The 16,734-nt window shown below is 38.4% G+C and overlaps 2 protein-coding genes across 2 annotated transcripts in view; one reads left to right on the forward strand and one right to left on the reverse strand.

The window, feature by feature from the left end:
- Positions 1–2,084, reverse strand: part of LOC107569035 (DNA-directed RNA polymerase, mitochondrial-like) — a 48,160-nt gene extending 46,076 nt beyond the window's left edge. The window contains exons 1-3 of the mRNA XM_016255034.1: positions 1,800–2,084; positions 1,546–1,644; positions 125–972 (exon numbers count right to left, since the gene is read on the reverse strand). Coding sequence (XP_016110520.1) covers positions 125–972; positions 1,546–1,644; positions 1,800–1,941 — 1,089 coding nt within the window. The 5' untranslated portion in view covers positions 1,942–2,084. The remainder of the gene's footprint in view (positions 1–124; positions 973–1,545; positions 1,645–1,799) is intronic.
- Positions 2,085–7,145: 5,061 nt separating this feature from the next.
- LOC107569044 (fibroblast growth factor 10-like) overlaps positions 7,146–16,734 on the forward strand; it is a 29,582-nt gene continuing 19,993 nt past the window's right edge. Inside the window, exons 1-2 of the mRNA XM_016255044.1 lie at positions 7,146–7,648; positions 14,686–14,709. Coding sequence (XP_016110530.1) covers positions 7,308–7,648; positions 14,686–14,709 — 365 coding nt within the window. The 5' untranslated portion in view covers positions 7,146–7,307. The remainder of the gene's footprint in view (positions 7,649–14,685; positions 14,710–16,734) is intronic.

The following is a 16,734-nucleotide window of genomic DNA, read 5'->3' on the forward strand; positions in this document are numbered from 1 at the left end:
TTGTATGCACTGACAGTTGCATTTGTTTACTATATTTTCATTTATTTCGTTTTGTAATTTGTTTACTATATTCTTGATTAAAAAATTGTAATATAATGTAAAAAGAGAGATGCTTAATACATACTCTTTTGGCCCACATCCTCATCACGATGTTGTAGGCGCTGATAGACAAGTGCATTCGTTTGGATAATTGACGATGATGAGAAAGTAGGCAGCTCTGAGCTCTAGCTACATCATCGATGAAAACACACGCCTCCAAGTAACAGCGGATTCTGAGCTGAGGATCTCCATAGCGGTTTCCTTCCTTATCCTCCAGAAGCCTTTCAGGAGCACTCGAGCTCTGCTGGTCGATTTCGATGTCTACATCAAGCTCCTCTATCTCATCAAATTCTTTATCTGCCAGTTTCTCTTGTGCAGACATTTCAGAAACACAGCCACCTTTACTGTTGGAGATCTTTTGCACTCCTGGAAACCTGACGGCTAAACTTTCTGAGACTCTCGAAACCTTCTTTTTAGACTTTTTTTGCACAGCACTGATTTTGGAGGATGTCGTGGTAGACGCAGAGGTTTTGGAGTCTTCTCCTTTAGTTTTTGTCTCACTTCTTTTGCCTGTTGTGATGGTCTTTGTAGATGTACCAGGACGCATTGAACTCCCTTTGCTGTTTTTACCCACAACTGTCTTGTCGTGCATTCTATGTGAAGTTTGTTTTTTGGGATTAATCCACTTTTCACGCTTGAGTTTCTCCATCCAGCGACTTGCGTGAGTTTTGGAAGGCCCGACGCCTTCCGTTCCACCTTTTTTTGCAGAGGGCCCACTTTTAAGCATTTCTGCTTTTTCTCCTGGCAAGTTCTTTTGACTATTCCCAGGTGATGTTTTCTGTATTTTCTGCTGCATTTTGATGATTTGCACCTTTGAATGTTTGACGTCTACAACGGCGTCAGATTGCAGCTGTTGGATTCTGGCCTCCAGAACTGTGAAAAATTTTTTAAGAGAAAACTGTAGTGCACATGACAGTATTATGCACCTTTATTTTACTTAACAATGAACTTCTATTAATGTATATTAAATTAAATAATTTCAAGTTTAATTTTTTTTATTTTTCTCACCTGCTTGATTGTTTATATCAACACATATTGTAAACTTCATCATCACCCAGTAATATTTTTAAAGTACATTCAGCGTCACCCACATACATACAGTACACTCACATAAAGCAATATAAGCATCAAAGATGAAAAGGGTTTTTCAAGCAAGTAAGTATACAACTTTATTTGCATACATAAACTCAGATAATATATACACTATATAGCAATTCTTAATTGCTGGAATGCTTTGAAAGGGTCTGTACTGTGAAAAGCGCTGCATAAATAAAACCGGCTTAGCTTGAAATGAAAATTAAATAGATATTACCCAACCAAAAATCATACAGCCAATTTGCTCTTTGAAAAAAAAAAGAAAAATTCAGTTGTTCTCTTATAACATCAATGTACTAACACTAATGTATTAACATTAGATACATAATCATAAGTGAAAATATATCATACCGTCCAACAACTGAGACTGTTCACAGAATCTTTTCTTCCCATCTTCCTTCTTAGGGATGGCTGAATAGTGTCTTTGGTAAATTGTAGCCCATGTTTTGTCTGAAAAATGACAGATAAAACGGTTACCTAAAAAGCTTACCAACTCTACTGTTTGTATTTGGTGCTGGAATACAAAATGAGACATAGCATGCTTAATGTGATTTGAAGGACAAGACAGACGGCAGCATGACAATAACACTGTTTCATTACGTTACCTTGTATTTGTCTCTCTCCATTACTACGTATTCTGAGACACAGGTGGCAATAATCGCCATTCATAAATCTCTGGACACTTCTGTCAACCGCAAAACTGCGAGTTAAAGCAGCTGAATAGGCGCCCAGTCTCAAAAGTGACATGTTGTTATGATAGTTTTGAAACACCGCGTTCTCCGGTGCAGAAGGCCGCCATTTTGTTCAGACCTGACTAGTTCATAGGCGATACGAGGAGTTTAGACATCAAAGAGCAACGAGCAGATGACCAAATTTCATCTTGAGGTAGGATGAAACACCTGCTAGTACTGTACATCTCATGTAAACTGTATTTCATTGACATGTAATCACTTATTTCATATAAGTTAAGCTTTAGGAAATGTTCTTAACGCAAGAGGAAAATAGGGGACAAGTCGACTTTTTAATATGTAATCAGCTACAAAAACCTTGTTAAGGTATCAAAGTTGTTTTCAACCTAAATTCACTTGTTAAATCTCTTTATTTTACTAAATATACTTATGTTTAGTATAATAAAAAGATGTACTAAAGTAGCATTTTTCTATTGGTGAAGGCTCAGTTTGACAGCTTTTGTTTGTATATAAAATATTTAAAATATAAAAAAATGTCGAGACCAATTTCATTTAAGTTTTAAGATATTAAACGATTTATTTGAACGAAATGATGTGTGTTTTAAAAATGCCTGTATTGGTTAGAAACTGTACAGTAGATGGCGAACTTTGCCAAGAAAGGGTAGGGTACACAAACGTGTCCTTCATTTTTTAACTTTTCGACTTTATGTGCCATCTTTCTTTGTTCTGTGATGCATGAAACTTGATATTTGTAGGTAAATACGCTATTTTCTGTGTGTTTGAGTGATTTAGGCCTAGGTAATATTTTGTAGGCCTATTAATATTTACAGTTGTGCTCAAAATTACCCATACCCTTGGTAAATATGATCAAAGAATGCTGTCAAAATAAATCTGCATTGTTTATCCACGTCATTCAAAAAAAAAAAAAAAAAAAATCTAACCTTTAATTAAAGAAAAAAAAAAAAAAATTTAACCTTTAATTAAAGTAAAAAAAAAAAAGTGAAAGTGGGGGAAAATCACATTATGAAATAAATATGTTTCTCTAATACAGTAAGAGGACGTGTGTCTATATCGTTCTAATACATGGTGAGGAGGAGAGTTTGAGTGGACAAAAGACTCCCAAGGATCACAGCTGGAGAACTGCAGAAAATAGTTGCGTCTTTGGGTCAGAAAGGTCATCTATCTTGTTCAGATAGATGGCATAATGGATTCTATAAAATAACAATGGATAAAAAATTAAAAACTGACTGTCCATGCTAGAAATCTTATAATGGGCCATGGTTGGATCTTCCAACAGGACAATGATCCACAAACAAACATCAAAATCAAAACAAAAATGGGTCACTGAGAACAAAACCAAGCTTCTGCCCTGGTCAACCCAGTTCCCTGAGCTGAACCCTATAGAAAATGTGTGTGGTGAACTGAAGAGGAGAAGCATCAAAATGCAGCTGGAAATCTGAAGAGTCTGGAGAGATTCTGTATGAAGGAATGGTCTCTGATCTCCTGTCAGATGTTCTCTAAACTCTTCAGGCATTATAGGTGAAAACTCAGAGCTGTTCTCTTGGCAAAAGGAGGTTGCAAAAAGTATTGGATAAAAGGGTATGATTAATTGTGACCAATGTGTATTAGAGAAAAACATTTATTTCATAATAAGATTTCTCTCCCATTTTAAATTCTTATTCTCCAATGAAAGGTTCGATTTTAGTAAATTTTTAAAATAAAATATCTAAAGGATTGATGATACAGATTAATTTTCACAGCCTTCTTTGATCATATTTACCAAAGGTATGAATAATTCTGAGCACAACTGTAAATACATTAAATACATCTGTGGATGCGTGTTGTCATTTGAACAGTAAAGCTGTCATTACTTTTTTTTTAGATGTTTGGCTGACTGAACTTCTCACTATTTAGATCTTTGTATCATAATGTTAAATGAAAAATGGAAACAGATGATGAGAGTAACAAATAAAGTTGGGATCACTAAGATCTTTCATTCAGCAAGGATGCATTAAATTGATCAAAGGTAACAGTAAAGACTTATATTGTTATAAAAAATTATATTTCAAATAAACACTGTTCTTCTCAACTATCTATTCATCAAAGAATCCTTCCACAAAAAATATTACCACTACTGTCAATATTGATAATAACAATGTTTCTTGAGCGGTGCACCCTGATTCAGTGCTTATTAGAATGATTTCTGCATTGATCATGTGACACGGAGATGGTTGCTGAAAATTCAGCTTCGCCATCACAGGAATAAATTAGTGTTTACTGTATTTTTAATGAAATAACTGCATTAAAAATCTTATTGACCCCAATTGGGCTATTTACCATCATGTAACCAGGCTCTCTGAAATCTTTTTAAATTCTGAAATAAGTCAGTAAAACATTTACATCGACAGTTCGATGGCAGTCATCAAAGCAAGTTGTGCGTATCTAGTAGGTGGAGATCAGACGTTTTTTGTCGATACGGTTCACAGGGTCACCTTTCTGACAGGACCATTTGATGTTTCAAGCTCTGGTGTGACAGTCATTACTGGGTGACTGGCTCTCAACAAAAGGAGAGAAGAGAGCCATACAAGACCCTGAAAATAACTTCAGGACAAGGCTCCATTCACTGGGACTCTGATATTCAGACTTCTTTGCACACCTATATGAAGGGTGTGTTTCTTTGTTTTTAGGAGTAGGAGCTGCTTTTAAAATGTGCACTTGATTAGTCAATGCTTCATGCAAGTATGAGTTGAGGTTTTGGAAAAAGGACAGTAAAAAATTCTGGAAAGAGAAAAATTCTCGCTCTGATTTTAGTCTTCTAAACATACCAATGCTAGGTGTATTTTACAACCACATTGAGAGGGTTAGCATACCCTCATGCAACACATTTAGGAAAATCTCTCCACACCTGTCAGTACTAATAATTCAGAGACTATGCTTAAAATATAAAAAAAAATTATAATAATATCCTCATAGCACTTGAAGGCAGATTTGTTTGAGTTTCTATAATTAGTAGCAAATATCTCCCACATCTGAGACACATCTCTCTTTGATTATCGCTAATGATGAAAGTCCGCAATCTTTTTTTCTTTAAAAAGTAACAGTCCATTTGTTTGTCTATACAGTATTGTCAGTGTTCACTTGAAATATGCTATCTGGTGACTTTCCTGTTTCTGAACTCCAAATTTCTGTTATGACCTAGATGTGCTGAATTCGAAAATCAATATTATTTGGACATTCTTTTTGAGACTTTCGAAGTTTTGAAATTATCTGAAAAAATGGCGCTGGTGCTGGCAGCAAAACCTGCCAACTTCTAGGTTTTTGGGAGTTGTTCAGGGCATTGCTATCTGGTTCCTAAGATGTTCTGAGCAGTTTTAAGAGCATTGCTATGTGGTTGCTGCAGTGATTTTGTTAATTTCTCTGTGGTCAAAGTCAAAATAGCCCATCTCCAAGTTTCTATCTGTGAATTTTCTGGTCCTTAGATACAGCTCAGGTAATCCAGCAATCATAAATCACCTAACTCATTGTTTAGAAAAGTAATGCCTCTCCTGAATTAACTATGATCGGAGGTATTACACATGTCTGTAGAATTAACAGAGCAGGATGAACTCAAAGTTTAATACTTACAGTTAAGGGTTTGTTCAAAACCCTAATATTAAGTATGAGCAAGTAATAGTTATTCTGCCTTAGAAAGCTTCACTAATTAAATCTGCATCCACTTTTACAGCTTTTTCTCAGACCGTAACCAGCTGTAGAAGCACACAGCATGACAATGATGGGTACTTTTCTGTGCCATCCCTTTTTTTGAGGTGCATAAATGTTGGCAGGGAGGAGAGAAATTAAAGGTAGGGGTCCACTTCAGTTAGGTTTAATTGGGGATGAAGGACTAAGATGTATGAGACTAGAAAAAAAAGAATAGGCTTTGAAGTACAGTAGCAAGAAACTTAAAGGCCGAAATTCCCAAGGAGAAGGGAATGACTGCGGGGAGCTGAAAAAGACTGCAGACTGCTGTCTCCATAGGCTTTTATAGGCTAAGTATGAGTGCTAAAGCTTCAGAGACCTATTAGTTTACAAAGTGAGAAGTGACTGACTCTTCCTGGTAAAACACACCTTCAAGAATATTTTCACCCTCTGCCCCTGGGCTGCACACTTCATTGAAACCAGGAGCATATGAAAAGTATGTTAGTGTTTCAGAGCAGAGGTTCGCTTAGACAAATGTGCCACCGCATGCCACTCATCTGAGTAAAGCTCACAACATCTTGAAGACAGATAAACAAGGTAGTTGTAAATATTTTACTTGGTGTCCTATCAGAAAATTAGCACTTTTTAGGCTCCCAGCTGTTCATGAATAAAATTGCAGCATCATATTCACCAGGTCATAAGCTGACTCAAATGTCCATTGGGAAGGTCTGGTCCACATACAAGTGCCATTAAGAGAGACCTAATCTTCGCTGCTCAAATTTATCAATTTTTAAAGTGGTTATAAAGACCTTAACTTTACTTCTGTACATACTAAATTGAGTGTATTTGTTACCTATTATTTACCTGATGATTAACCTCCACAGATGCTGTAAATCACTTGTGATGGCAACAGTTTATTTTGGTTCAGGGCGGGATGTAAAGTGATATGGCACATCTGAGGATGATCAGTTTTGTGAAGGGAAATGAATGACAGTACGATAAAAGGTAAACAATATTGAGAGTGACATTCACTTAAAGTGATTATGAATAATCCAGGCCCCACCCATCTCCTCTCAGTCCCCCAGATGCAAGCCCTGCCCTGAATAAAATGCAGGAAAGGACTGAGCCACCCCACCAAAGAGCAGGCAGACAGCAAGGCACAGAGAGTGAGAGAGAGAAAGACACCCATTTACAGCTTTACTGCCTTGTTGAGTCCGTCAGACTTACTCTCACTGCCCCCTCTATCTTATCCTCTCCCTCTCTTTCTCTTGGTAGTCTTTTTGAATCTTTCTCTTACACAGACACACAGGCACTCATTGAAATACACCCATTCAACTAGCTCATTGACAGGCACGGGTCAGACAGCCTCACATTTCACCTTGTTCTGCCCCTGGCTGAGAGGAGAGAGCCCTGCAAGGTGCAGCCATCACACAGGACACAGGATCCCACAACTCTACCAGCTTGGACTGAGGGACCTGGATACTCCAGGACAATCTAACAAGATTGAGACATTTCTTTGGGATGGAATTTCAAAGTTCTCATTCATCATTCTGAAGAGCAAGACCAACAGACAGCTGGTTAAGAGACTAAAGTGATACACTTGAGTTTGAAATTGGTCACTCAGGATTTTTTTACCCTCTCTTCCCATGCTCCTGCTTACGGGTTCTGTGTGAGGCAGAGTGCCCAGCGAAGGCCAGCATCATGCCGACTACTTGTGCAAGGTGCACCTTGGGAGTCTGACCCATCATGTGCAAATGGACACCTACTACCGCTGGTCTCCACTCTGACCTCACCTTTGCCGGCTCAGCCCTCCCTTCTTATCCTTTTCCCTTGTTATGCCTATCCCTGCTCTTTCTGGCTTGCTCTTCTCTTGGAGGTTGCCCACCTGCACTGGGGCATGACCCCCTTCATGCACTGACACAGGGCACAAACTGCTCGTGGACACTGGAGCGGCACACGCGCAGCTACAACCACCTCGAGGGTGACGTCCGCCTTCGGCGCCTCTATTCTGCCAACAAGTTCTTTCTCTGCATCGACAAGACAGGCAAGGTGGATGGCACCCGTCGGAAGAATTACCCTGACAGTGAGTAGACGCCCAGTGTTTGTCTCCATGCATGTGTCCCTGCAGAAAGGGAGTGGGGCTCATTTGGTTTTTATGATCTTCCATCGACTCTCTTATCACTTGTGGTTTATGGCTCTTTTATTCTTCTGCTCGTAGGGTCAGACTTTTATGAGTATGTACAAAGGTGTTGCTGGGTAGGATTTGTAATACGCAAAACACGTAATTGCAAAATGAAGGCCCTTCACTGTTATACTGGCTCGCAAAATACTACGATCTGAAATATGGAAGTCTGTCACCACCCTAGAGACAAAAAAAATATATAAAAAGTAATTGTTACTTTATCTCCCATAATTGCAGCTTTATATCTCCTAATTGCAATGTCATATCTTATAATTGCAACTTATATATCTCACAATGTGACTAGTTCTTGTTACTTGTGACTTCTTGTTATTGTGTCTTTATGTCCCACTTTGTCTATGGCCTATTTTATTTTTTACTCGGAGGTAGAAACTTACTTCTTTATTGAAATAAGCAGGGGAATTTAGCTTAAAACGAAATAGCAAATCCTTCAGTTTTAATCAGAAAATGTAAGCACAACTAAATTTAATCAGCAGTTAGGTACAGTGTCAAATTATCATGCAAATTCAACATGTATTCAACATAAATGTTTTGTTGTAGAATCTTAAAATGCTCTGTACACTGTCAGAAAAGTTATACCTTTAGGGGTACAACAGCTTGTCACTGGTTCGGTACTATTAAAGGGATGATGACTTTTTACTTCTAAAAGGTGTAAATTAGTAGATCAAAGTATTAATGTACCTTTAAGGTTCGACTTTTAACTCTTAAGGAATAAATAAGGTACAAAGATTTCCCTTTAAGTGTAGTGCCTCAGTGGAGAACTGTTGTACTCCTAAATGTATAACTTTTTCAAATTTTTTCTTTGAATGTTTTGTATATACTTTGACACTTTAATATTTTACTGAAAATTGTGGATGTTTGATTAGCATTTCATTTTGAAATAGCAGGTGCATTTGGTCTTTAGAAACCCTGCAGTGATAAATCAACAAGATGTTTCTTACAAATCACTTTTCCCCTGCCTCCCAGTTTGATCCCACTTTTCCAGCTGGAGTTTTACTCTATGTCATCTTGTGTCAGGGTTCAGCAGGGCTTTCCATTTGTTTGAATTTATGATTTAACTGGTCTGGGTCATGGAGATCACAGTGGGTTGACCCTGGCTGTTGTGTAAGTGTGTGTTGTTGCAAAAGAGAGTGAGTCAGACTTTTTTCCAGGCAGGTTGCTTGAACTGGTCTGCCACTGTGCAGATCTTAACTGTTGCATTACATTTGTTTACAAGTTTCTGCTCTCCACGGCTCTCTCAGATCAGCTTAGATGCTTGTACTTGGTACAGCTGGATGAAACTGTACAGCCCTCAGAAGCAATTTGCTTGCACATTTACTTACCATTCTCTAATTTCCTTTCCCTGAATTAAGGTCCTTTTTAGCAAAGAGGGTCCCCTTTACAGAAAGGTATCCTGCATTTACTAGCCTTGCAGAATTTCTCAGTATTACCTTTCCTTGCCTTCTCTTTCCTTCCAGGGTTCCCTTTAGTAGAGGACATTTTAGATTTTCACAAAAAGGGCTTTGAAATACAGTTTTCATAATTCAGCAAGTTCAGAATCAGAAATGTTTTTTGCATTGATTTTGCTTTGCTGCTATCCACCTTGTCCTCTGCATAGCCCTCAGCGTCCATCAACACTGCTGCGTTGCCCAAACAGCCCCACACTGACTCTCCCTCTCACTTTTTCCAACTCCTGCTCCCAAACTCTCAGGTGCAAAAACAGTTAGAATTAGTCAACGGGCCCTTGGCTAATTGAGGTAGGAAAATATTGTATCAGTCCCAGTGAACTGAAGACTGGAACAGCTGAGAGAAGAGGCTTCGATGCAAAGGACTGAAAGAGAGATTGAGAGGTAAAAGATGTATAGGGAATATTATTGCATTTGTGCAAGTGCATTTGCATTGAGCAGTACAAATTTCTGGTACTTTTGAGTTTAAATCAAACTATACTCACTATTCCTCTATAGCGTTGTAAATGGGCTATTAGAATGTTTGGAAGAATGCTCAAGTTTTATTTGTTAGCAAAATAATTTTAGATAGTACTGCTTGAGGCAGGATAAAATTAAGGACCCTGACCTGGAGGAAATAGCTTGCATAATTGTGCAAATGATTTCAGAGCGTAATCAGCCACAAACTAGCCTTGCTTTGGCTCCTATTCCTGAAACTTGTTTTTGTCCAGGTGCTGAACAGAACACAGCAGATTGAGGTTTCAGGATTCAAAGTAGATTGATGTCAATCAGCTCCCAAAAAATAAGGTTTTCATCATTCACAGTTAACAGCTGCATAATGCAAACTAGACAAGCTTATTTGACTATAATTTCACTGTTGGTGGTGAGTGCAAATGTAGGGTTGTAGTAGTGCCTGGCAGCACTGGCAGGTCCTGACAGTGCTTACTGGCTGATGGCACTACAAAAACGGACACAGTCCCAATCCCTTCACTAGCAACTATTCTGCTGTTGCATGAGCTTGATGTTGAAGGGAGCAGACAAGAAAAAAAATTATATTAAAGTCAATTTCATGGTTTTACAAGTCTCTCAAAAAATTTGGTTAGGGGCAAATCATCTACATTAACATTTACAATTTATATCTTGTTTGAATCTCCCATGAATGGAGATTTGCTTTGCACACATAATGGTGTAGTTTCAGCATTTACCAGCAAGGGCTAACAAGCTAACCAACCAAAATTTGTGTAGACCCATGTGAGAACCAAACCTTGTGAGATCCACCTGCTATCAATATTTGCCTTCAATTTAACATCTACGCCCGTTTTGCTAAAGTGAAGCTGTCCATGAAATGAAAGTCAGTTTTCTTCAAATACGTTTTTCTAACAAGTTACAAACGTAGTAATGTAGACCACAAGTAAAACTAGTAGTTTAACACATTTTCTCTGAAATGCATGGACAAGAAATTATGAGCATAAAGAAAAATGGAAATCTCATACTTCAAAGGCAAAGACCAAGTAACCTTTAACCACCACTTGATGGGTGGTGAGTGAGAAAGTATATACATCTTAACCCAATGTTTCTGTCCATTCTTGTCTTAGCCAAGGTTGTTTTCTTTTATAGTTTTTGAATTGCAGGTACTTGTTGGCTGACAAAACTAGCTTAGCTCTTTTTCCCCTTAACATTTGGCTTTAAAAAGAGCACTGTTGAAGTCTAGGGCGTATGTGGTTGAGGACATCAAATGCTTGACTTGAGTCCAGGCAACAACACTGCGCTTAAGGAAATAAAGTCATGCGACAGGCATAATCTGAAAAGTCACTTTTGCGCAAATATGGCCATTTTGCAGTTTGCCAGGCCTTTTCCTCCATCTCCCATTTTCTTTTGCTCTCCTTCTTCCATTTCAGCTGTATTTACAAGAGTTGTGTCTTGTTTACCAAGTTTGCCCTCACTTTTCTGCATCTTGCTTTAGATGTTACCGTTTTCCCTTGCCGTGATTTCATAGGTGTGTTGAGCTTGGACCCGAGTCACGGGAAGAAAATAATCCACCCTTTCTGAATATATTGTGGAATTATTTAAAAACATATTTCAAAAAGAGAGACTGTCAGTTCATAGACGCCTAGAGGCCACAGAAGAGAGATTGTGCATGACTGAATGCTGGCGCTTAAACTCCTGTAAAATCATGGGAGATGAAAATAAATTCACAGTAATATTTATCATTGTATCAGGACGGCATATGTGTTATAATTTACGGTCAAATATTTTACAGTGTGAGAATTTTGAAGAATTATCAACAGCTGAATTTAGAAAATAGATTAACAGTCCTCCAGAAGTATCAAAATGATATGAGGCAGTAAAGTTCTTGGGTTCCTCAAAATATCAGAATCAGAAATGTTTTTTGCATTGATTTTGCTTTGCTGCTATCCACCTTGTCCTCTGCATAGCCCTCAGCGTCCATCAACACTGCTGCGTTGCCCAAACAGCCCCACACTGACTCTCCCTCTCACTTTTTCCAACTCCCGCTCCCAAACTCTCAGGTGCAAAAACAGTTAGAATTAGTCAACGGGCCCTTGGCTAATTGAGGTAGGAAAATATTGTATCAGTCCCAGTGAACTGAAGACTGGAACAGCTGAGAGAAGAGGCTTCGATGCAAAGGACTGAAAGAGAGATTGAGAGGTAAAAGAATGTATAGGGAATATTATTGCATTTGTGCAAGTGCATTTGCATTGAGCAGTACAAATTTCTGGTACTTTTGAGTTTAAATCAAACTATACTCACTATTCCTCTATAGCGTTGTAAATGGGCTATTAGAATGTTTGGAAGAATGCTCAAGTTTTATTTGTTAGCAAAATAATTTTAGATAGTACTGCTTGAGGCAGGATAAAATTAAGGACCCTGACCTGGAGGAAATAGCTTGCATAATTGTGCAAATGATTTCAGAGCGTAATCAGCCACAAACTAGCCTTGCTTTGGCTCCTATTCCTGAAACTTGTTTTTGTCCAGGTGCTGAACAGAACACAGCAGATTGAGGTTTCAGGATTCAAAGTAGATTGATGTCAATCAGCTCCCAAAAAATAAGGTTTTCATCATTCACAGTTAACAGCTGCATAATGCAAACTAGACAAGCTTATTTGACTATAATTTCACTGTTGGTGGTGAGTGCAAATGTAGGGTTGTAGTAGTGCCTGGCAGCACTGGCAGGTCCTGACAGTGCTTACTGGCTGATGGCACTACAAAAACGGACACAGTCCCAATCCCTTCACTAGCAACTATTCTGCTGTTGCATGAGCTTGATGTTGAAGGGAGCAGACAAGAAAAAAAATTATATTAAAGTCAATTTCATGGTTTTACAAGTCTCTCAAAAAATTTGGTTAGGGGCAAATCATCTACATTAACATTTACAATTTATATCTTGTTTGAATCTCCCATGAATGGAGATTTGCTTTGCACACATAATGGTGTAGTTTCAGCATTTACCAGCAAGGGCTAACAAGCTAACCAACCAAAATTTGTGTAGACCCATGTGAGAACCAAACCTTGTGAGATCCACCTGCTATCAATATTTGCCTTCAATTTAACATCTACGCCCGTTTTGCTAAAGTGAAGCTGTCCATGAAATGAAAGTCAGTTTTCTTCAAATACGTTTTTCTAACAAGTTACAAACGTAGTAATGTAGACCACAAGTAAAACTAGTAGTTTAACACATTTTCTCTGAAATGCATGGACAAGAAATTATGAGCATAAAGAAAAATGGAAATCTCATACTTCAAAGGCAAAGACCAAGTAACCATTAACCACCACTTGATGGGTGGTGAGTGAGAAAGTATATACATCTTAACCCAATGTTTCTGTCCATTCTTGTCTTAGCCAAGGTTGTTTTCTTTTATAGTTTTTGAATTGCAGGTACTTGTTGGCTGACAAAACTAGCTTAGCTCTTTTTCCCCTTAACATTTGGCTTTAAAAAGAGCACTGTTGAAGTCTAGGGCGTATGTGGTTGAGGACATCAAATGCTTGACTTGAGTCCAGGCAACAACACTGCGCTTAAGGAAATAAAGTCATGCGACAGGCATAATCTGAAAAGTCACTTTTGCGCAAATATGGCCATTTTGCAGTTTGCCAGGCCTTTTCCTCCATCTCCCATTTTCTTTTGCTCTCCTTCTTCCATTTCAGCTGTATTTACAAGAGTTGTGTCTTGTTTACCAAGTTTGCCCTCACTTTTCTGCATCTTGCTTTAGATGTTACCGTTTTCCCTTGCCGTGATTTCATAGGTGTGTTGAGCTTGGACCCGAGTCACGGGAAGAAAATAATCCACCCTTTCTGAATATATTGTGGAATTATTTAAAACATATTTCAAAAAGAGAGACTGTCAGTTCATAGACGCCTAGAGGCCACAGAAGAGAGATTGTGCATGACTGAATGCTGGCGCTTAAACTCCTGTAAAATCATGGGAGATGAAAATAAATTCACAGTAATATTTATCATTGTATCAGGACGGCATATGTGTTATAATTTACGGTCAAATATTTTACAGTGTGAGAATTTTGAAGAATTATCAACAGCTGAATTTAGAAAATAGATTAACAGTCCTCCAGAAGTATCAAAATGATATGAGGCAGTAAAGTTCTTGGGTTCCTCAAAATATGTATTAAAGAGTGAGAGAAGGAATGTACTCTACTAAGGACCTTTCATAGGTGTGTATTAATAGTGAAGCTCCTGATCTGTGACAGTTTAAGTGGTAAGGGCACATGGGTGCTAGGTGATTCCAGACGCTTCTGGAAAGTCTGGGAATGTTGCTTACATTTAGCCTGTGGGGGCCTCTTGGAGATTTTGGTGCCAGGGGAAAAAAAATCCTACAAATCCTGCCTTTTTAATCCTTCCGACGGACAGTTGTTCAGAGTATAGTGAGAAAATGCTCTCAATCCCTCTCTTGCCAGGTGTTTTTGGCCCTGAGAAGGTGAAAAAAAAAACAGAAACTGGCACATACCTGAGTTGCAGAGCTAAAATGCTCCAGTTTTTCTAACCTATTCTTTTTGCAAAGGCCAGTTTGAATGGATGAAAAGACACACCATAGCTAGTTATGTGCAGCTAGGTGCAAAGAAGAGTAAAACTAAAAGCCTCTGCCAACTGATTGAAAACGTATTGCAAGCGTTAATCCCACTCCAACTAAAACACCTACCTGCCTTTTAGCAAATCAGGTAGGCCTGGTGAACATTACTTAAAAGCTTATAATGTTCTTGCTAGTCATCATGTACATTTGCATGCACAGTTAAAATGTGGTAACATTTACCGTTGTTCACCAAATTTTTGCTGTGAATCCATGCGATCAGGAATTGTATATAAGGGTGAAAGATTTCGCCATGCAGATTTTGTAACGAATTGGTCAAATTCGTAATACTGACCAATGGAAAGCTTCTTGGTTTGAAAGTGGCTTCTGTGTAAGCTGTGCTTCACACATCACTACACTACTGAAAATAGACCTTTTTGTCCACAAAAGTTTGCACCTTTACAGCAGGTTTTTGCGAAGTCAATCCGTGTAAGTATACATGACAATGTGTATTCAAATATTTGAGGATTAAATACCTCCTTCTTTTCATGCACACCACTCCAAGGTCACCCATAGTCTGATTAATGTTTATATAGTCTAGACGAAGATGAGCTTTGCATTATCTAGGTCTATTAGCCCAACTTTGCAAAATCCAACTGGCATAATTTCATTTACATTGAAGCGCTTATGTGGCATTTTAAAATGACTAATTATTTATTTTGCCTGACAGAAATAAAACTTTTAAAGCACATGTAAACTTATTTATTGAGTCACACGAATGTCAGTTTGATTCTAGAGATCTCTGCTGAGGTCACAAAAATGGCCAACGATAACAACATAAAACTGTGCCTACTCTTGCGATGACTCAACTAATGCAATATATATATTTACATTTAAAGGTTGAGCACTCTATATACCCAGTGGTGCGATTACTGACAGGCAGTCTCACAGTTCAGAAGGTATTGCTCAGATTCTCTCATCTTCGCTAGCCAAATGGTAATGTTTGCAGAAAACTGACCCAAGGCCATTTTTTCCTGAATGAGAAGTCATTAGCACTGTTATTATTATTATAACTTTTTGTGAGGGATGTAAAACTAGTATTAATTAGATCAGTTGGGAATCCACAGCTTGGCTAACTCATGCAGTACCATATGCTGACTAACATGTGCCAAAGCCAACACAGTCCACCTCTCTTGGCTCTGGGGCGAAATTAAACAGACAGACAGACTTGGTCTCATTGTGACTGGGTTCAGGCTCGAGGCAGCGGTGAATTAAAACACACTCTTGGGATTGTAGTTGCTCTGAATTGACATTTTGATTAAACCTTGTTCACATTCAAGCAAGCATATGTTAACCCAGACAGTGTATCTTGGAGACTCTGAGTGACTACTAAAATCAAATCACTTTTATTGTCACATCACCAACAGCACGTGTGCCATGGTGAGTGAAAAGCTTGGGAGCATGCTCCAGACAGTGCAGAATACAATTGACACATTTAACAAATAACATTATACACGTTTAGACACTTTACAAATAACAGTATACTTTTATGTACAGTATATACACTATATAAAACAATAATATACAAACATAATACACATAATCCACAAATGTATATAGAGTGGTTGCAGATGTAATGGTAGGTAAATAGATGTTAGCAGAGTATTATTGTGTTAAAGTGCAGTGCATGCTACATTGAAGTCCAGTTGGTAAAAATTGTGGTGGTGGTGGTGGAGTTAAAGTGCACAGTGAATGGTATGGACAGAGTGGTGTGCTGTGTAAGTGTCAGTTCTGAGTGTTCAACAGCCTGATAGTCTGAGGGAAAAAGCTGTCCTCAGTTGGCTTGTGTGTGATCGGATCCTGCGTAACCATTTGCCTGAGGGCAGCAGAGAGAAAAGTGGGATTCTATGAGGGGCCGTACAAGCCATAATTCATTCTGGCACTCTCACACACTTACATTCTCCTTACACATACATATATTATTGCTTTCACACACTTACATTCTCCTTACACATGCATACATTTCTACTCTCACACACACATACATTCTCCTTACACATGCATACATTTCTACTCTCACACACTTACATTCTCCTTACACATGCATACATTTCTACTCTCACACACATACATTCTCCTTACACATACATATATATATATAGAATGTATGTATTTCTGAAGAAAATATGTGTATGTAAGAGAAGAATGTATGTATGTGTGAGAGAGAGTATAGTGGAAACGGAAGGAGTATAGTGGAAACGGAAGGAGTATAGTGGAAACGGAAGGAGTATAGTGGAAACGGAAGGAGTATAGTGGAAATGGAAGGAGTATAATGGAAACGGAAGGCAGGTCAGGCGCGATCAGGGTCACCGGGACAGGTCATGATCAGCATGGCTGACATAGATGAGGCGGCCACATAAGTATTTCTGCAAGCTATTTGGATTAAAAAATATATATTATCATCGTGAAAAGGTTACATGGCCTCGTCCCTTGAGCGAGTTGTGATTGAGGACG

The sequence above is a fragment of the Sinocyclocheilus grahami genome, unplaced genomic scaffold (genome assembly GCF_001515645.1).
Source record: "Sinocyclocheilus grahami isolate Dianchi unplaced genomic scaffold, SAMN03320097.WGS_v1.1 scaffold1305.1, whole genome shotgun sequence".
Classification (NCBI taxonomy): Eukaryota; Metazoa; Chordata; class Actinopteri; order Cypriniformes; family Cyprinidae; genus Sinocyclocheilus; species Sinocyclocheilus grahami.